This window comes from Trichosurus vulpecula, chromosome 1, assembly GCF_011100635.1.
Source record: "Trichosurus vulpecula isolate mTriVul1 chromosome 1, mTriVul1.pri, whole genome shotgun sequence".
Taxonomy (NCBI): domain Eukaryota; kingdom Metazoa; phylum Chordata; class Mammalia; order Diprotodontia; family Phalangeridae; genus Trichosurus; species Trichosurus vulpecula.
In genome coordinates this window covers 550,638,920-550,660,475 of record NC_050573.1, presented here as the reverse complement: position 1 = coordinate 550,660,475, position 21,556 = coordinate 550,638,920, and the positions used below count along the sequence as shown (strand labels likewise).

Sequence of the window (21,556 nt, the reverse complement as noted above, 5' to 3'; positions counted from 1 at the left end):
AAGCATCTGTGAAGAGCTTAGACACTGTGTCCTGGGGATCTGTGACCAAAGCTGATTCCCCATGCCTCACAGCCCCAGGTTGGAAGTGGTAATGCCACAGGCAATTCTTCCCCCGATACAGCCTGAAAAGGACATGGAAGTTGCAGAGGTGGGTTGAGGCAGTGGCTGCTGCAGTTGTGTTAACTGGGGCCTGGCAAGTGCCATTGCGATTCCCTACTTCCATGGGATAGGACAACTGGTTAGTTCCCCTAACTGTTATCTTACTGGAAAGATTATAGTTGCATTTTATTTTAGGAACAAAAAAATGCTCCTAAAAATGTGTAAATTTAATTCTGATCAAATAATCTTAACGTCACCATCTTCTTAGAAGGAGGCCTATAATCCTTTTGTAAAGCCAAGAATTATTTTTTTAGTGCAGACAAATTAGGATCTGGGTGGTTATCAGTTTTGGAACTTTGAGTATTTAAAATACTATTCAATATTGAGTATGTGTAAGGAACCACACTAAGTAGAGTGCAGCTTAAGCAAAGAAGTATGAGACATGTCCTTAAGAGTCTCATAATGTAGCTAAGATAAGAAATAATCATGAAAACAGTGATAATGTAAAGAAATAGTGAAAGTCAATTATAAAATGGAGTTGGTTTGATGTGAGAATTAAGAGAACCAATTGGATTCCATATCATGAACACATGACTCCATCTTGTGCTGCTACATGTGCATCCTCCATCTTCTTTTTCTACAAATCACTCATGGGAAAATAGATAATATAATCCATAATAAGATGATATAACATAGATGGGATAATCCATAATAAGATGATATACTATAGATGGTATGATCCGTAAGTTGATATGCTATAGATGGGATAATCCATAATAAAATGATATAACATAGATGGGATAAAAAGAGGTAGATTCAATTAGTCAGCATCTCTCAATTCTGGGATAGGAAAAACCTCAAAACTCACTCCCTCCCAACTCAACCAAAACTCCCCTTTCCCAACTTGGAAAATCCATCATCTTTCCTTCCATTAGAAATCTTGTATCCTGGTTTATATCCTGTTAATTCTTTTAATGCATAAAAAACTGTCTTCTCCTGTATTTGGGGTCCAGTGCCAAGCTTAGGAGGCCAATGTTATGCCATTGGCATGCTCGGAAGCTCAATTCTTTCTTTCTCCAGTTCTTTCAGATTTCATCCACCACGAATATTTAAGTAATGGTAAGAAAATGATTCTTACTGATAACCTTTTTTCCTTTTAAGCCCAAGAATTCAATGCACTCAGACACACACAAGTGTAATTCTAGTAAGAATATGGATTTATAAGTCAGTCTAGCTCTTTAGATGCTCGTTCTTTTAAATTCTAAATAGCTCATAAGACTTAAAAAACAACCAAAAAACTTACTACATCAGTCACAGGATTAGCATGTTTCTAGAAGTAAAAATACCACTGAATGAAAACAAAGTAAACATTATCAGTTTTTATTCAATAATTTAAAAATACTGTTTCAAGCCCTAATTCAATTTTAAAAGGATTTACATGTCCCAGCACAGCATTTGTAAAAAAAAAAATCCTACAAAGCTATTTTACAAAACATTTCATGTATGATTTTCCACAACAATTATATGATACCTGGCTGAAGAGATGGTGTAAAAAAGGCACTAAAGTAGCATATGTTTAGACATCATTCTGCTTTAATATTTGAGAAATCTTATTTTACAGATGAAGAAATGGGCACAGTATTGAAGAACTAATGATCATAGGGTAAGGTGGTAACTGAAGTCCAGTTAGTTTTGGTGACAAACTATCTGGAATAATACACTATAAAATTAATTTTCTTTTAAAAAATAATCACAATGCCAAACATTTATAGATTTTGTTAGGTCTTTCTAAGCACTTTCCAAGCAAATTTCTTCACAGATTTACTTCTTCAATACTTTAGACTTAAGCAGGCACATTCTAGTCTATAGGGCTCAGGAACACCCAGCAAGTTTCCTTATAATCTGTAGGGCATACCTTTTATATTACTTGCATTCAAAACCCATTTAAATTAAAGCAAAGTTTGCAAACAGAGACGATATTCAAGTTCTCATAGATGGCCTGAGTTTCAAACATTTTTCAGGAGAAAAGATTAAATTTCTAGAGGAACTATAAGTTCCAGGAGATCTAGAATTGATCCCTACTGTGGAACGAGAGCAATCCATGCCACTGGTTCTCTCCTTTTGAAGTGTTTGCTCCCACTTAAAATAACCACAGTTCTTTCTATTTTTTTGGTATTTCCCAACAGGACAACTATAGAAGGCTTTGCCATGATTTGGTCCATTATTAGAGACAATGAGTCTTTTAGACCTTCGGCCACAGTTACACAAAGGAGGTGTCATTTTCCCACTCTTCCAAGATTCTTGCAGGTTGACAGTGCATTTTAGGACAGAAGGTGTCATCTTCTGAAATGAATTTTTCACTGGGGAGCAATGAGATGATGTAGGCTTTTCTTCATGTATTGTGAAAGACTGCTTTTTTGTTGGAGGGAACACCTGGGGACTAGAAGACTTTCTTTTAATGACTGTGGAGTAAGGAGTCTGTGGTTCCCCCAGTGTTGAGGGAGGAGACAAAACAGTCTTAGATCTGCTCAATAAATTTATTTTTGGGTTAGGCAACTTAAAAGTATCAACATTTGATGGCTGTTTTGGGGATTCCTTTACATTATAAATAGTAGTATGAGGGCTTCGGTAAACAACAGACCCTGACGTCTCAGGGATTTGCGGTGCTTTTCCTAAACTTCCCAAGTCTGTGCAATTTATCATTGTTTGTTCTTTCAAAATCATTAACTTTTCCCTAGGGTCCAATGAAGTGCCTGGGTTTAAATCATCAGGCAGAGGTGCAGAGTCTGTTTTTTGTTCAGGCCACGAAGCTGGCAGTAAAGCTACATCCTCCCAATCAGCCAGCATCGGCAAACAGTCAAAGCTAGTACTTGTATCTGTATCAGAGATATTGTTAACGGATGAAATGGTGGTAGAGACAAGCACTAATCCTGAACCCAATGCTGAAGAATTATATTTAGGATTATGGGTAAGGTATTCACCTTTTACTTGGTTTTGGCTATAGCCTGGTAAATTGGAATTGGGTAGCTGCAATTTCCTAAGAGGAAGAGAAGATTCATTAACTAAGAAACAACTTTTAACCTCATTGAGATTTCTGGTGCTCTCTAATGGTAAGTAATCTTGATGTATCTTTACAAAAGAACTCATAGAAGTTGACTTTAGATGACTTTTTCCATTAGGATTTGTGGTATTTTTACCGATGTTAATTTCACCATCACAAAAATCATCCATGTTTGAAGTCTGGATTCCATTCTTAGGTCCAAGAGTATCTTCAGCCTGATTCAGATTTAAAGCTCTGGCAACACAATTGGGATTCTTCTCTGAATGTGGTACCTACGAATTTCACAGAAAAATCCAAGAGCTTTGGAAATACGTGAACACAGTTCCTACAGCATGTTATACTGCATGATAAATAAGAAAAACATTACTGATTGTCTTAAAATAATTAATTTTAATTGTTTTCTTACTTAATGAATCTATATTTATTCCCCCACCCACATAATCTAAAATGATAGAAAAAAGAAAGCAAGACACCACTAACTTTATCCAAAGATTTAGTAATTTTCATTATGCAGCCATCCCTGATCATGCGCCAAGCCAGATGGGCAGTATTCCGAGAATCATCTAATCCTAGGGAAAGAAACAGCCATTTATTATGCCTTGTGATAGTATAAGGAAACGCAAGAGAAATACAAAAACGAAAACAAGGCATAGTAACAGTATAATGGTTTGATATTTTGTAACCATAAACTTAAGTGCTTGTGCAAAAACTACTGAAGTATTATTGAAAACTGAGATTTTTCCATGTTTATTAAAAAGGTCAATAGAAATTTAGTCAACAGGCCAGAAAAATTCACCAAAATTTTTAAAGTAATATTTATTTGTACCTAATCCAATTTCCTTGCCCAATTCTTCACTTAATCACTATGCTCTGAACATGTTTTACTTCACATTAGACTCCCAATGCAACATTCCCATATTAGGGACCAAAAATAGCCACAAGATGGCAGCAATTTACTTCCTCTGACTTATGGACACGGAACTGTTAAAAAATTACTATCATTATCATTCTACTTACCCATATGGAATCTTTTTTAGCATTTCAAAGAAACTGTAAATAAATACAAATCAGATCTCTCAAATGCAATATATACTCTATATTTTAGCTAAAAATAAATTAGCTTTTAGGTCTTTCTCACCAGAATGCTCTCGTCCTGAGAATTCTATTCCCAGTTCCTGCAACGCCCCACTCAGTCCTTTTGGCTTTCTCCTATAGAAAAGCTAATCAAATAAAAAGACATGTATATATAAATACAGGGCAGTTATTTGAGTGATACAGATTACTAACCTTTATACCATGAAGACCAAAAGAACATTTTAAAATGGATGCCCATAGCCTTAAGTTCAACATGTCCAAAACTGAAGAATCTTTTACCTAAAACCCTCCTTTCTTCCTAACTACTTGAATGCTATCAAGGGTATGCGATCCTCCCAATTATACCCTGTTCTCCACCACCCCATCCCCCACCCCACCTGATCAAAACCTAGGTGTCATCTTCAGCTCCTCACTCCTTCCCCTTTATCCAATCTTCTGACAAATCCTGTCAATTCTACTTCGTCACATTGCTCATATCCCTGTCCCCGCTCCAGTCCATTCTTCACTCAGCTGTCAAAGTAATCAAAGTGCAGGTCTGACCATGTCATCTCCCTATATTAGCTCCAGGATCAAACAGAAAACCTTGTTTGGTTTTAAAAACTTTCCATAGCCCAGCCTCTTCTAATCTTCTATTTTACTCCCATACATGTTCTCTACAATCCAGTAACGCTGGCCCCCTTGCTCTTCCTTCTATCAGGCACTCCACCTTCCGACTGTGCATTTTCCTTGACTTTGCCCCATGCCTAGAACACTGTTCCCCTTCAACTCTACCTCCCGGCTTCCCTGACTTCCTTAAAGTATCAGTTGAAATCCTTCTGCAAGAAGCCTTTTTTCAGTATGCGTTAACGTTAGCCCTTTGAGACTATGTCCACTTTTATCATGAATAGAATTTGTTGGTATATAATTGTTTGCATGTTGTCTCCCCTGTTAGATTGTGAGCCCATTAAAGGCAGGAGTTTTATTACCTTTCTTTGCATACTCAGCTATTAGCACAGTAATGAAGGCTTGGATTTTTAAGAATTGTATATATTTACATATACGTAACATATACAAAATCCATATTCTCTCCCTTCCATCCCCAAACTTCCCCCACCATTGAGAATGAAATAACAACAAAGAAAAACAAGTGGTTGGGTCTATGCAACAGGAGACTGCTGTGGGACTCAGCTATTATCAGCCGGCTGGGAAGTTCAGCTAGCTCAGAGTGACAGAACTGCAGGCTTCCCTTTGGTTTGGGATTCCGGCCTTGGTTATTCCCATATACGTTTCAGACTGTGCAAGAAGCTGGAACTAAGACCCTGCTCTGCTCCTAGGGTCTGGGCCACACCACTGCTGCTTGCTTTTAAACTTGCTTCATCTAGAATGCCACCCCTAGGTCTAGGGCCCCTCCTCACTAGGTCCTGGATAGCGAGCAATAAAGCTGCCACTTAGTATCCGTTCCGATCCCTCTACCCTGAAGGGGACTGAAGTTTCCTGGGACGGGTCTGGGACCTCCTCTTGGACAAAGCGTGCAGCCTCTCCCTGTGATGGTGTACTATATTCAGAATGTTCTTGGTCAGATGCTGTCCCTGATGTGTCTCTCTCCCTATGCTGCCCTAGGCTAGACTTTTTCTTGGCTTTCCTCATCAGGGTTCAGTCTGGTACATTTTCTAGATCTGTTTGGAGGAGTGCTGGTAGGAACTCCATTTACTTCTTCCTGCTACTCTATCATCTTGGCTCCGCCTCCAACAAATCCTTGTTTACTTGACCAAGGATCCATTTCTTTTCTGATTTTTAACTCTGATTTGACACATGCATCTCCTTCTTATTGTTTTGAGAAATTTTATACATTTGGAAAATTATTTACTTGTATCTAACACATAACTAAATATGTTGGAAATATTGTATGAACTTTTCAAGAGAGGTAGTATGGCACAGTAGATAGAGCAGCAGACCAAAGGTCAAAAAAATGTGGGTTCAAATCTGGCTGCAGTCACTTAAACCATTCTGAGCCTAGGTTTCCTCATGGATAAAGCAGGACAGCAGTAGCTCTGACCTCCCGAGATTATTACGGCTCAAATGATATAAAGCATGTGAAGTGTTCTGAAAACCTTAAGTAGCTGTATACACGTCAGCTACTATTATTTCAGAGAAGTCTCTTTTAAGGAACAAGAACATGGGCACATATTCTGATTCTTATTGACGATTTTCTCACCTTATAAGTTGCTCTGAGGTCTACCCAAGAATTCAAAAATGAAGGCTTTCGCAATTGTTTCCGTCTACACTCATACTCCAAGCAAACTGCCAAGTCCCAGTCTATGTGAAATACATGAAGTAAAACAAAAATGTTATCACTGCTTGTTTCCACTCTCACCAGCTGTATTTATAGTTCCATAAATAAATACTGGAAGACAGGGTATAAAGCAGGGGTGGCAAACCTGCAGCCTCGAGGCCACATGTAGCCCCCTAGGTCTTCAAGTGGGGCTCTTTGAATTCACAGAACAAATCCCTTTAATAAAAGGATTTGTTCTGTAAAACTTGGACTCAGTCAAAAGGCTGCACCCAAGGATCTAGAAGGCCATACGTGCCCTAGAGGCCACAGCTGTGTTCCTCACCCCTGGCATAAAACATAACTCCCTGGCCTATGCTAGTGAATAAGATCCTGTTTTTTTTACAAGAAGATCAAAGAATTTGCTGCTCTTTTAACATTTTAAAATACAATTGTTATATTTCACATAGCTAATTTTTAAGAAATTTACCTGATGTGATAGAATTTCTCAAGCAAATGTTTGAAGAAAAAGAGTTTTACATTATAAAAACCTACATATAAAAAGATTATAAGCTTTCAGATAGGCAAACGTTAATATTGTATTTCAACACTACTGTCTCACAGTTCCTCGGTGTCTTAAACTGTAATGAGCTTTGTCTCCATTCAGTTTTAGCCATTCACAACAAGGACTTCAAACTGCTTTCCCCCAAAACTACACACTGGAAAAGTTCCCTTCTCTAATCACAACTACCTGCCCCACTGCCTCCTTTCCACCCTTCCTGTTCTGTACCCTCATCGTGACGTCTAGCTCCTGGGTTCCTCCATTCATCCTCAGGCCCCGCGGTAACGTTCTCACTACCACACTAGAATCCTTCTCCCTTGGCTAGCTCTGCCATTTTGCCAATCTCAAAACTGGAGTGAGCTGATCTAATTCTCAGCTCTACTGCTCACAGACTGACCAAGAGAAAGACACAAAGCAGAACAGAGTGACTCCGAATCAATTCAGCACAGCAAATAACCGTTAGGGGCTGTAGTGCAAGAATCTATGTGGAGTCCAAAGATAAGTAGGATGTGGCGCTTGCCCTCAAGGAGCTTACAATGGGAATGACGTGTGTGTGAGTACTTTTAACATGATACGGAATATGGCTAACTCCAATGAGAAAGGTAAGAGACTGGTATGGATGTATAAGAATGCACCAGTCAACCTCAATTTAAAGAGAACTGCACAGAAAAAAGAAGCAAGGATGACAAGAGAAAAACAAAAAGCTAGAGTGCTTACGCTCAGCATGGGCTGGGGCTGCTATACTAAAGACAACAAGGACTGTTTTGTTTGGTTGGGTTTTAAGCAATATTAGAGTCAAGAAAAAGATGGAAGAAAGGACAGGACTGCTCCTAAAGATGGATGCGGTGAAAATAGGAGAGGATGCAGAACTCCTCAATGTTAACCTACTTCTCTCTTCTCTGCCAAGGATCTTTGGACTGGGAAGGCTAAAACAAAATGCTTAACAGGGAGTTGAAACCCAAGATAAGTAAAGGGGGTAGTAAGACCCTAGTGGCCCTCAATGAATTCTTTTCAGGGTACTGAAAAAACTGGTCAATGCATGTGTTGAAAGCTTGTTTAGAACAGAAGAAATGCCACAGCGCTGAAAGGGGGTAAATGTCCTGAATTTTGAAAAAGAGAAGTGGGCAGAACCTGTAAACTATAAGCCAATGAACTTGACTTTAATAATCAGTTGTAGAATTTTTCTGGGAATCAAAGAATTATTTTTGAATATTTTAAAGTTCAACTGATAGGCTGTTTTTTTTTTTTTCCATATCAGTCATATCATTTTTCTGTAAGTGTGCCTTTCCTCTTCAACCCTCTCTTGTAACAAAGAAAACCATTTCACCATTGGCAGTTTGATGGCGAGTACCACATTCCACATCTTTAGTTCCCCCAGAATCTAAATCAGTTCTCCTGGACCGATATTAAGATTGGTCATTGGATTGGTGAGTGTTTAGAAAAGGAAGCAGAGCCCACAAAGAGTCAGCATGGTTTCATTAGCAACAGATCATACCAGACTAACCACTGACATACCGGGTACATCTGTTCATATACAGGCTGGAGTATATGACGACTCCGGTCTCTCTTAACTCTGAAATTCCATGATTCTATGATAGTGCATGGGAGAGAGATAAAGGACAATGAGAAATCAGAAGAAACGATGATTTTATCCTGGTCACATCAAAGCAATCTGAGTGGAAGTGGCTAATTAGAGGCAGACCTTTAAGGATAAGCCGTATTTCGTTGTACCCTTACCAGAAAGGGGGGAAGGGAGAGTATCCCAGATGAAGGGAATTACTTGGAGACGGGAAAAATGAAGGTAGCTCGGAAAATGGAAAGTAGTTAATAGATATGACAGATCTTGCAGAGGAATATGAAACAAGTGATTAGATACAGGGATTGGGAAGTGAAGGAGACGGAGGAAGCAAATATGACTCCAAGGTTTTAAATCTGGGTGAATGGGATAATGGCAGTGCAATCCGCAGAAACAGCAAAGTTTGGAGAAGAGGCAAGTGTAATGGGAAAGATGAATAATTTAGTTTTGGGCATGTTACAGTTAATCCTACTTGGTCTCTTCCTCTCGCTTCTCTCTTCTCTGTAAACTATTTTCCAATAGGATTGTTAGATCGATCTCCTAAAGCCCAGCTCTGATCATGCCCTTCCCCATACCTTAGCACTTCTACTCTAAACTCTAAAACCTCCAACAGGTTACATTGTTGAAACACCCAATTATACCATACCATTGCTACACAGTAAAAAGAGCCTGCTTTATCTCTCAACCTTGGGAGTCTCAGGTCTGTGGATAGAGAAGTTTTCACCTTTTCATCAAATTATCAGAATGAAGACAAATGGTCTAAAAAACTTCTCAATAGGATGAAATTTAGACACACGTGAATTTAATTATCTGAGCTAACATACACCAGGCACTCTATTTGGGGGATAGAGGAGCGGATCCAAGAGTTAATGAGCAAGTTTCCTGCACAAAAAAGCAATCAGAAATAGTGCTTTTCATTATGATTGATAAGCCCCTATTATATAAGCAGTTTAATCTGAACAGCATATCTTCCTTTGACAAGAACATGCCTTATAATAATTCAATACTGATCCCAAACCAAAGTTCTCTGTACCTGACCAAGTAACAAATGCACATAATTTTACTTCTGAAGCAGAGCTATTTGTAACACTGGGAGCAAAAGTTATCTTCTTCTGGTGTTGAATCACTTGAATCCATTTGCAGAACTGTGATAAGCAAATCTTCAGAGGAACTCCTTCATCAACTTGAGCCTAAATATAATACCATAAAAACACATTCAGATATTAATAGGCTTAGAAAGGGGCATGTGAGTTTTTTAAACGAAAAGATTAATTTACCAAGGTGATCAGTCCTGATTTCTACTTTCTCCTTGGAACTAAAAATCAGCCCCTTAAAGCATCCTGGGCCTTACTATCACAAACTATAAAGTGGGATTAATAAAACTAAAACCATACGATAAGACAATGACGACAAAAATAATTCCTCTATAATTTTTAGATGGAAGACAAATTTTTGCTGCTTAATTTCCACAACAGTATTTGATATTAATTTCCCCAAGCCTATTCCTTTTCTAATACACATATATGAATAACTACATATATATATGCATGTCTACATGGATAGTATGTGTGTGTGCGTGTGCGCGCGCATATGCACTAATAGATCTTTGCACTAATAAGTAGAATACACTAATAGATCTTTGGGAAAAAGAACATTTTTCTCAGCCTTTAATAAATTTAACTCCAAAAGGCCCTCACTTTCTAGTTTGTTTCCTTACTATAATCTGTTTCTAAATTTTCACATTTATGCCATACCTGCCTGATGCCTGTCAGTTCAACACAAAATTTGGAAAGAATTGGATGTTCCTCAGGTTGGACATAGGTCTGGAATTCAGACTCAATCTCTCCAGTTAATGTATTTAGAAGGACTGCTGGAAACTCAACTAAAACAAAAATAATGATCAATACATATATTAAAACAGAATTACTAAATTAGCATGGTAACTACCACAAATTAAAAACACAATATTATTATTTTATTTCCATTAAAGTAAGTTAGGACTGAAAGAATGGTGGAAAGTGATATGGTGGCTGTAGTAGGCTGTATCATAGGTAAAAGTCCTGAGGCCATATGATTTGTTCTCTTCAAAACCGACCACAGCTAAGCACGAGGACAGAAAGAGTGGTGAGAGTGGTTCCTTCACTGGATCACAGACTCAGAGTTAAAACAGACCTGGGAAGCCTTCTAATTCAATCAGCTCACTTTACAGAGGAGGAAATGGATTCCTCCTTCAGGAAGTTACTTGGTCATTACCTGGAATAGTATCCTTGTATAAGGAATTGGCATATCAGTGCGGAATTTTCTTTGTTAATACATTTAGAAATTAGCATAAGAATGTTTTTCCATCCGTTATTTAAATCAGATGATTTTACAGCAACACACCAATACATTACATATTTTATTTTGAAAAACAGACATTTCTAGTGTTAGATCCTTAAGTTATTCATTATCAATGAACACATATTAAAGGTGCAAGGCACATACAGAATGTTCATTGTTTCATTTCCTCCACAAAATATGAACTCAAATTAATCTAGTGTTCAACCTTAATTAAACCCAGCTTTTGACACAGTTTCAATCTGACTTACTTATCTCCTGGCTATAGTGGTGTTTCCCATCATTCCAGCATGTTGACTCAAAATCAATGATAATTAAGTAGTCGAATAATTGCTCTGCAACAGACCAAATTATGGTTATATTAGCAGTACTTACAATGCAGTGCACTACAAAAATAAGATGAAATTAAGTACACTACTTACTTGACCTAATTCTACCTGGATCATCCTTATTAGCTGGACTGATGGACTTCCTCCTAATTAATCCAAGTTGCCTAAAAAACATAGATCAAGGATAATCATTAAAGGAGGATACTTGACCTTTCTTTGGCTACACATTGTGAAAACGAAGAGCAGAGGGAATACTACTGTGCTATAAGAAATGATGAGCAGGTTGGTTTTAGAAAAACATGGAAAGACTTGCATGAAATAATGAAAAGTGAAACGAGCAGAACCATAGCTATTTCTGGGGCTCCTTCACAACAAAATTGCTGTGTGTGATCCTGATCAAAACAGGCTTGAACAGAAGGCAAAATCATCATTAAGACTTAGAAATCAGGAGATTGGATTCTTCTTGTGACTTCTCTATTGTCTCATTTTCTTCAGCTGCAAAATGAGGCTAATGGCTGCAGTAATGTGTAAAAGTCTGACTCCCTGAACAAAATTTCTTATCCTGGCATTTAAAGTCCTCTACAGTCTGGTCCTCATCTACCTTTATAATATCATTTTACATTATTCTCTTTAACATAGCCTCTATTTCAGTCAACTTGGACAATTAAGCTCTTCCCCAAACTTAACATGCCATCTTCCACCTCTATATACTCACCTAAGCTAGGCCCATGCTTGGAATTTCTCATCATCTCTGCCTTTCAGAGTCCTTAATTTTCTTCAAGGCTCAAATCAGGAGCCAACTTCTCCAAAAAGGCTTCCTTGGTCCCACCCCCTCCCCTTCCCCAAATATTCCTCGGGCACTTTGTCTGTTTCTCTTCTTTAACCCTATCACTGTCTGTATGTATACACATCATATTCTCGAGTTACTCCAAACAGATGTAAACTCTTTGAAATTAGAGACTGTCATTTTTCTTATTGCATCCCTTGAAATACGATATTCCGGAGGTCAATGGAGCCAGGATTAAAACGAAGAATCATCTACCCAGCAAAACTGAGTATCATGCTCCAAGGCAAAATATGGACTTTCAATAAAATAGAGGACTTTCAAGCTTCCTCAGTGAAAAGACCAGAGCTGAATAGAAAATCTGACTTTCAAACACAAGAATCAAGAGAAGCATGAAAAGGTAATCAAGAAAAAGAACAAGAAAAAGAAATCGCAAGGGACTTACTAAAGTTGAACTGTTTTGTTTACATTCCTACATGGAAAGATGATGTGTATGATTCATGAGACCTCAGTATTAGGGTAGTTGAAGGGAATATGCGTATATATATTTTTATATACATATGTTTATGTATATATATGTATAAGTGAATGTGTATGTATGTATATATGTATGTGTATATATATATATATATATAGATAGAGAGAGAGAGAGAGAGAGAGAGAGAGAGAGAGAGAGAGGGCACAGGGTGAGTTGAAGATGAAGGGAAGATATCTAAAAGAAATAAAATCAAATTAAGGGATGAGAGAGGAATATATTGAGAGGGGGAGATAGGGAGAGATAGAATGAGGTAAATTATCTTGCATAAAAGTGGCAAGAAAAAGCAGTTCTGTAGGAAGAGAAGAGAAGGCAGGTGAGGGGGGAATGAGTGAATCTTGCTCTCATCAGATTTGACCTGAGGAGGGAATACCATACATACTCAATTGGGTATCTTACCCCACAGGAAAGAAGGAAGAAGATAAAAAAAAAGGGGGGGGGGGATGATAGAAGGGAGGGCAGATAGGGGTGGAGGTAATCAAAAACAAACACTTTGGAAAGGGGACAGGGTCAAGGGAGAAAATTCAAAAAAGGGGGATAGGTTAGGAAGGAGCAAAATATAGTGAGTCTTTCACAACATGAGTATTGTGGAAGGGTTACATATAATGATACACATGTGGCCTACATTGAATTGCTTGACTTCTTAGGGAGGGTGGGTGGGGAGGGAAGAGGGGAGAGAATTTGGAACTCAAAGTTTTACAAACAGATGTTCAAAAACCAAAAAAAAAAAAAAAAAGTTTTTGCATGCAACTAGAAAATAAGATACACAGGCAATGGGGGCGTAGAAATTTATCTTGCCCTACAAGAAAGGAAGGGAAAAGGGGATGGGAGGGGAGTGGGGTGACAGAAGGGAGGGCTAACTGGGGAACAGGACAACCAGAATATACGGCATCTTGCAGTGGGGGGGAGGGTAGAAATGGGGAGAAAATTTGTAATTCAAACTCCTGTGAAAATCAATGCTGAAAACTAAATATATTAAATAAAAAAAAAGAATCAAAAAAAAAAGTTTTGAGTTCCAAATTCTATCTCTTCCTCCCTGAGACAGTAAGCAATCTGACATAGGTTATATATGTGCAATCATCTAAAATGTATTTCCATATTAGTCATTTTGTGGGGGAAAAAAACCCAAACAGAAAAAAAGAGGAAGAAAGTGAGAAATGGTATGCTTCGGTCTGTATTCAGATGCCATCAGTTCTCTCTCTGGAGGTGGAGAGCATTTTCCATTATAGGTCCTATGAGATTATCTTGGATCACTGTATCGCGCTGACAATAGCTAGCTAAGTCATTCACAGTTACAACGGTACTATTACTGTGTACAATGTTCTGGTTCTGCTCACTTTACTCTTCGTCTAAGTCCTTGCAGGTTTTCTGAAATCATCCTGCTCGTCAGTTTTGCTTTATAAATCTTAAAGCAAAGCACTAAATAAATACAAACTACTATTGGTGTTAATACAAATAATCTTGTACATTGCAAAATATAGAACAAGTAGAAATTAGATCAGGCCTATATAACTCAAGGGCCACAGGTTGTACAGGCCTGAATTAGATGAACAGATCTTTGTGAAGATGTAGATAACAGTACAAACAGAGGAGTGCTACAGATTTAACACACATGAAATATGTATTGGAAGCCAAGTATGTAGCAATATAGAAGCACACTATTATAGTATTGGGGGAGCTGTGACATGGGGGGAAAACAGGAACCACAGTAATCTTTCAACATTTTGGTGGATTAACAACATAGGGATCCCCACCCTCACTCATCTGGTGGCCTAATAATAGAAAGTCTCAAAATGCCATTGAAGAAACATAATATAATAAATTATGCAAGGACCTCTCTCACAGTGGGAAAAATATTTGGTCACCTCCCCTTGTCTCCTGCCCTTGAAAAGGGAATGTTTTCTCATTCTGATAACAAACCCTGGCATCTACATAGCTAATAGTCTACCTGAAGTCCCCTGTTTCTCAGTCTTGAATGATATCCCCTTTCTCTAACTCTCTTCCTCCTGTGAAAGGTGTTACTTATCTATACTAAGTTCTCGCAGAAAATTGTTGATTTGCTATGTACTCTAAAATGGCCTGAAAAAAATATAGAAACTAAATCTGTATCCTAGGAAGTTGAAGCTGCTAACAGCAGTTTCCTTCAAATGTTAATACATTTCTTGGCTTTCAGTTGGGCTTCTGATCTTTGCTCCAGTCATTGGACCTCCCTTCTCTCCCCACAGGTAGGCCTCTCCCAAGAGGTCTCATTACTCTCGGTAGATAACAGTCCCAGAAACCTACAAGCACAGAAAAAGCAAAGATCTAATGGAAATCAAAAAGTTATAAGATTCAGTCTCATTCGTTTAGGAATTTACAATTTACATAAGAAGACCATTAAATTTAACAAACACTTATTAGACACCTTCCAGTACAAGGTGCTATGGATACAACATGACAAGGGAAGGATGCCTATTTGGTCATTTTGAACTGGATATCCTATAGACATCTCAAAATCAATGTATCTGAAACTTAACTCATTATCAGTTCAAAACTTAGTCATCACCCACAACTCCTCATTCTCTCACCCCCCAGATCCAATCAATTCCACCTCTCCAGAATCTCTCCTTTGACACTAATCTAGCACAGGTCCTGATCATCTCATGTTTAGACTACCTCCATAGCCTTCTGGTTGTCCACCCACCTCAAATCTCCCCCCAATACAGTCCATCCTTCACTTAGCTACCAAAGTGATTTTTCTAATGCACAGGTCTGAATATGTCACTCCTGCCACCCCCCACAGTAAATTCTGTGACTCACTAACACTACCTTCAGGAACCTTCCTACTTTCCAGTATGACCCAGTGACATTGGCCTCCTTGCTGTCTGTCCTTCACACAAGACACTCCATTTCCCAAGTGTTCATTTTCACTGGCTGTTCACCCGCATCTGGACATTCCTTCTGCATGAAGCCTTGTAACAACAATGTTGCTAGCAGCTGCTGTGGCTGCGTACGATTGAGAACACCAGCACACAGGCGGGCTGCTAGAACGGGTTCTTTGATCAGCGTTTCTAAGGAAAACAACTTTTAGGGGTTAACAGTCTCAGTTTAATCAAACATACATATATCGTTCACTTAGTTCAGGGGTAAAGCCAGCTCCTTGAACTTCAGGGCAAATACAAACAGAAATTACAAACATCAACAGACAGACCTTGTCTGATCAAATCACAATTCATAGTCACCAGAGAAGCACCAACATCTGGGTTACAAAGCCAGGGCAGCTTTTTCAACAGCTTGCCCAGAGTCTTGTCACTCTTTCAAGGAGTGTACCCCCAAAAGTGAACCACTAACCTTCCAACACATATACTCTGCTCAGGGACCTGGGGGCTCCAGGCTCACCATCCAGGGTGTGGGAAGGCACCACATCATATACAAGTCAACAACTCTCCACCACCCCACCGCTGAGAAGCATTCCAAGACAAAAGATCCCACTTTACCTGCCCCATTCAAACAAAAGCCACACTCATTAAAAGTACTGGATAGCAAAAAATCCTGCCCTGATTGCCATTACAAGCCTTTCCTGGTCCTTGGGCATTATGTCTACTATTTGTACATAGCTGTTTGCATGGTGTCTCCCATTAGTTGTGAGCTCCTGGAAGGCACGGCCTGTCGGGGTTACTTTTATTTATTTATTTGGCCTTCCTTTGTATTCTCAGAGCTTATGTACTTGTAAGGAATATGCTTAAGTGCTTAATAAGTGGGACCCGAGCATTCTCACTGCCTGGAGTGCTCAAATCCCCCAGAAGCCTTAATTCTAGTGTATCACCTCTGTTAATTATCTCCAATTTATCCTGTCTGTAGCTTGTCTTTACGTAGTTGACTCCTCCATTAAACCCTGAACTATTTGCTGTCTTTTGGCTTTCTTTGTGTCCCCCGGGCATATTCCCACGGGGGAACTGGGGTGAAGTGACTTGTCTGGGGTCACACAGCTAGTAAGTATCAAGTCTCTTAGACTGGATTTGAACTCAGGTCCCCCTGACTCCAGGGCCGGTGCTGTATCCGCTGTACCTGCACACAGTAGGGGATTAATAAATGTTTGGCTGGAGTCAGGAAAGTGAGTTCAAATCCAGCCTCGGGAAATTATCAGCTGAGTGACTTTGGGCAAGTCACTTCAGCTCTGACTTAGTTTCCCAATTTGTAAAATGGGGTAATGATAGCATCTATTTGTAAAATAGTTTGCAAACATAGCGCCATATAAAGTCCCGGGAAGGAAGGGCAAGGAACATGTCCCTTTGAGGTTTGCAAAGCGTTTTATAACAACCCGGTGAGATAGGTGCAGTTATTTTACAGATGAGGAAACTGAGTCTGAGAGGTTCCACGACCTGTCCCGGGTCAGTCATACAGTTATTAAGCCTCCGGGACAGGATTCGAACCGAGGTCTTCCTGACTCCCGGGTCCAGAAATAGACAGAAGCACCCCTGGCCTCGCCTTGACTTTTGTGGCGCAGCCGCAGCATCTTTCCTTCCTTCGGAGACGAGGCCCCGCGGGACGGCCCCACCAAGGCCCCTGAAGCACCCTCCCCAGTACGCGCATGCGCCCCGGCCAGCACCCAGACAACTCAAGGAGGCCCGAAGGCGGCCCCCCACCCCCCACCCCAGTATGCGCATGCGCCCCGGCCGGCACCCAGCAGCCTCATGGAGGCCAGAAGGCCCCCAAGGCGCCCTACCCCCACTGCAAGGAGAGCGCGCACGCACGGACGCGGACACCCTCCACTACCCTCCTCCCTCCCCCCTCCACATGCCCCCACCCCCCCCCCACACACCCCGCACACAAATATACCGGGCCAGCTGCTTGGTGGCCATCGCCTCCCCAACCTTTGCCGCTCTCCATTCCCAATTGGCCGGCCTCGGAAGCACCTAAAAATTTCAAACTTCCCGCGGCCTCTGATGGCGTCATTTCCGTCAGGCTTCGCTCCTCCCCCGCCCCCTGGCGGACGCCTCAGCCAATCGATGTTTTCCGCTCCTCGATTGACTAGGCCTTGGGGAATTTCTTCAAGGTTTACTCCGGTGCCGCATCGCGGGCTGTTTGGTGGCGCGTGGACCGGTAGCCCACCGAGGAGGTGAGCCGGGCTGGGGGAGGGGGGAACCCGGGGATGGGGAGAGGAGCCCGGCGGGGGGGAGGGGCAGAGAGGGAACCCGACAGCACCCGAGGCCTCGTCCCGAAAGGGACCCTTCTGGAGGGCGGGGAAGAAGGAGGGGGGGGGACCTGGAGTTCCGGGCTCCGCCCCCTCCTCCACCTCCCCCCTCAGCGCCAGGCTTGAGTTCCTTCCTCTGCCATTCCCCTCCCCCGCCCGCCGACTGCCTTGTGGTCAACAATTTTGTAGACATTTGTGTAGGTCGACTTTGTCGCATTTACTTATAATATACTTACGTTGTCTCTATTTTATGACAGTCAGGAAGCATTTATTAGTCGCTTAATGTGTGCCAGGCACTGCGCCGAGCTCCGGGCACGCGAAAAGAGGCAGAAGGTAGTCCCTGCCCGTAAGGAGCTCCCAGCCTAAGTGGGCATTTGTTTCCGTATTAGACTTAGAATAACGGGAGCGCGCGTGTAAGATATCCTGGCTGTCGTCATTATGTTTATATTACGTGCGGTGTACAGTCTTACGTACCTGTGAATACGTAGCTGTACGTGCTGTTGTTCAAACGAAGAACATGCTTCCATCCCTATACCGTGTAAACATGTACGGATCTAGTGTAAGGTTCGCGGAAAGCTTTATGTTATCGTATTTCACCCTCTTCACCACCTTTGGGGGTGTGTGTGTGATTATCATGCCCATTTTACAGATGAGACAACCGAAGCAGAGAATGGTCACGTGACTTATCCAGGGTCACACAGCTGAGTTAATGTCTGAGGCTGCATCTGAACCCGGGTCTTCGGACTCCCACCCTGGCCCTCTACAACGGGGCCCAGTTACCAGGAACAGTAAGAACAGCAGGGGCGGCTAGTATTTTTACTAGCCATTACCTATTTACTACTTATTGATTATGCTGGCTGCTGTTTATAGTAGCTGCTACACTATTTGTGTGTTTAGCATTGATATGTTTGGGCAGTGTCCCAAAAGTCTCAGTGCAGTTTTAAGCCGTCACGGTTCAAAGTAGATGTGTGACCCTGAGCCAGTCACTTTAGCGCTCTCTGAGTTTCCTCATTTGAAAAATGGTGTTAACAGTGGCACCTATGTCCCTGGGTTTTTGTGAAGATAAGATGATGTCATATTTATCAGGCTCTTTGCAAACCTTAAAGTGCTGCAGAAACGCTAGCTATTTCTGGGAGGCAGGTGAAGGCTGGTAGTGATATACAGCTTTAAGGCTCACAAAGCCCTTTATGGGTGTCAGCCTCCCTTGATCTCCTTTACAGATAAGGAAAGTGAGGTTCAGGGACCTGTTCCTGCCCCACAGCTGGAAAGCCCGGGAGGTCGGACTGCGGCTGTCTGGGAGTACACAGACGCGCCACTGGCCCCTTTAGTCTGTTTGAATGGTCAGAGCTTAAAGCTGCGCTGGGACTTTGTCAGCCACCTTGTGTGTCCTTTAAGGTTCGCACCGCACTTTACATATGTCCTCACGTTGTGCGTGTGAGGAAGCTGGTTGGGAGAGGAGCGGTGACAGCTCGGATTCATACAGCACTTAGAGGTTTGACAAGAGCTTTAGATAGTGTTCCGACATTTGAGCCTTTCAACTGCCCCACGAGCTTTGTGCTGTTAAGAGTCTATTTTGTATATCAGGAAACGGGTAGAGAAGATCGGAGTGGCCTGGCAGGGTTCCACAGAGACTGAGGCAGGATTCTAATTCAGGTGTAACGAGAATTCTCTGTAATTGTATCCCTGTAGCATAGCGGGGTGCTTTTTTTTTTTTTAAATATTACATGCTAAGACTGCCCTTAAGGAAATTAACTATATTAGACATAGAGGGAGGGCGGGAGGATGGGGTGGGGTGGGGGGTATAAATTGTAAATATGAGAAAGTGCAAGAGTAATGAAGGAGGGAGAAATTCCTAAGAAGTGAGTTTTTGAAAGGCTTCTAGCTAACGGTGACAGGTCAGGTAGCTTTGGATTTTAAAAGGCTGAATCTAAGAGGGAGCAGCATTCTGAGTGTAGGGGGCAGCCTTTGCAGGCAGTCCATCGGCAAGTATTTATTAATCATTTCAGCGTTCCAGGTACTGGGGATACAAATACAAAGAATGAAGCAATCCTGCCTCAAAGTGAGCTCATCTTCTAATGAGGGAGACAACACTAAGTACCTCACAGTTATATACAGTAAATGGAAGGGAATCTCAGAGGGGAAGGCTCTTAGCTCCAATGATAAGTGACTTCACTACTAGTAAATGATGGATCTGAGAGTAGGATTCCATCCAGGCATCTTGATTCTGTCCACCGGCACCATCTTGTGACCCCGGCATAATAAGCAGTTTACAAAGGAATAGAGAGTGGAAATGGAATGGGCAAATGGCACATATTCCAGTATGTGAAATGAGTCTGGAAAGATAGGCTGGATGGAGCCAGACAGGGAATGACTTTAAATGCCAGCTTGGGAGATTGTCTTTTATTCCAAAGGCAAAGAGGAGCCACAGAAGCTTGTTAGGTAACAGAAATATTGCCAGACCTGGGTTTTAGCAAGGTTGTTTTGGTGGTTGTAGCTTGGTGGTTTATGGGTTGAAGAAGGAAGAGTGGGAGTGGGGAGCCAGTTAGGAGGCTGTTGTAATAGACCAGGTAAGAAAACCACTGGTTCTGTAGTCAGAGGATTTAAATTTCAATCTTGCCTCTCACACTTTCAATTTGTGTGACCTTGGGCTAGCTCTTGAGATCCCCTTTCAAGATGTAGACCAGGGATTCCTAGCCTTTTTTGTGTCTTGGCCCCCTTTGGCAGTCTGGTAAAGCCTATGAACTTCTTAAAATAATTTTAAAAAATCCTTAGTTGACATGACAAAACAGGAAAATGATTTTAAATGTTTGAGAAAATGTGGGGAAATTGGGACACTGATCGATTGTTGGTGGAGTTGTGAACTGATCCAACCATTCTGGAGAGTAATTTGGAACTATGCCCAGAGGGCTATAAAATGGTGCATACTCTTTGACCCAGCCATACTGCTTCTAGGGCTGTATCCCAAAGAGATCATAAAAATGAGAAAAAGACCCTCTTACACAAAAACATTTATAGTAGCTCTTTTTGTGGTGGCCAAGAATTGGAAATGGAGGGGATGCCCATCAGTCGGGGAATGGCTGAACAAGTTGTGGTATACGAATATAATGGAATGCTATTGTTCCATAAGAAATGATGAGCAGGCAGACTTCAGAAGAACCTGGTAAAACTTAGATGAACTGATGCTGGGTGAGGTGAGCAGAACCAGAAGAACATTTTACACACTAAAAGCCACATTGTGAAATGACTCACTTTGATAGATCTCTGCTTAGTGGTGAAAGGATCTAAGGCGACTCCAAAAGACTCTTGATGGAAAAGCCACATCCAGAAAAAGAACTATGGAGTCTAAGTGCAGATTGAAGCATACTGTTTGCTCTCTCTTTTTTTTCTTTCTTTCTTGTGGTTTCTCCCATTGGTTCTAATTCTTTTGTACTACAAGACTAATGTGAAAATATGTTTAATATAAATGTGTATGTAAGAGTCTATCAGATTGCACGCCTTCTTGGGCTGGGGGAGGGGAGAGATGGGGAGAAAATTTGGAACACCAAATCTTATGGAGGTGAATGGTGAAAACTAAAAATAAATTATTTAATAAAAAATTCTTAGTTGAAAAGAATGCTCAATTTCAGTTAAAGGTTAGTGGAAATAAACATGTGATTTCTTTCCCTTCCCCCCATTCCAGTTCATGAATTCCCTGAAATTTTTGCACTGACCCCTTGGGACCTTTGTTATCATTGTGGAAAATATCTTCTTACTCATT

At 40.9% G+C, this 21,556-nt stretch overlaps 2 protein-coding genes across 3 annotated transcripts in view; one reads left to right on the top strand and one right to left on the bottom strand.

The window, feature by feature from the left end:
• Positions 1-1,577: 1,577 nt before the first annotated feature.
• ERI2 (ERI1 exoribonuclease family member 2) lies at positions 1,578-17,554 on the bottom strand. Of its 2 annotated transcripts, XM_036741660.1 has the most exons (9): positions 17,445-17,554; positions 11,401-11,471; positions 11,230-11,313; positions 10,396-10,523; positions 9,675-9,831; positions 6,450-6,550; positions 4,299-4,380; positions 3,641-3,729; positions 1,578-3,432 (listed from the first exon to the last, which is right to left on the bottom strand). In XM_036741660.1, exons 1-9 carry the CDS (start codon positions 17,465-17,467, stop codon positions 2,080-2,082), a joined length of 2,088 nt encoding a protein of 695 aa, XP_036597555.1. In that variant the 5' UTR covers positions 17,468-17,554; the 3' UTR covers positions 1,578-2,079. The 2 variants fall into 2 exon arrangements, with proteins under 2 accessions (XP_036597555.1, XP_036597556.1); XM_036741661.1 differs by lacking the exons at positions 1,578-3,432; positions 4,299-4,380 and having other exon boundaries at positions 3,679-3,729.
• A 34-nt stretch (positions 17,555-17,588) lies between these two features.
• The window catches only part of REXO5 (RNA exonuclease 5), a 35,498-nt gene continuing 31,530 nt past the window's right edge, over positions 17,589-21,556 (top strand). Inside the window, exon 1 of the mRNA XM_036741658.1 lies at positions 17,589-17,724. The gene's annotated coding sequence lies outside the window, so the exon portion shown is untranslated. The remainder of the gene's footprint in view (positions 17,725-21,556) is intronic.

Bases quoted from the DNA above. Each gene is read 5' to 3' on its own strand.
- ERI2 (XM_036741660.1), bottom strand. From the start codon at position 17,467: ATGGCCACCAAGCAGCTGGCCCG. The intron at 11,314-11,400 runs GTAAGTAGTGTA...GGTCTGTTGCAG, and splicing joins TCCAGGTAGAATTAGGTCAA to AGCAATTATTCGACTACTTA. The intron at 4,381-6,449 runs GTGAGAAAATCG...TTATTTGATTAG, and splicing joins ACCTCAGAGCAACTTATAAG to CTTTTCTATAGGAGAAAGCC.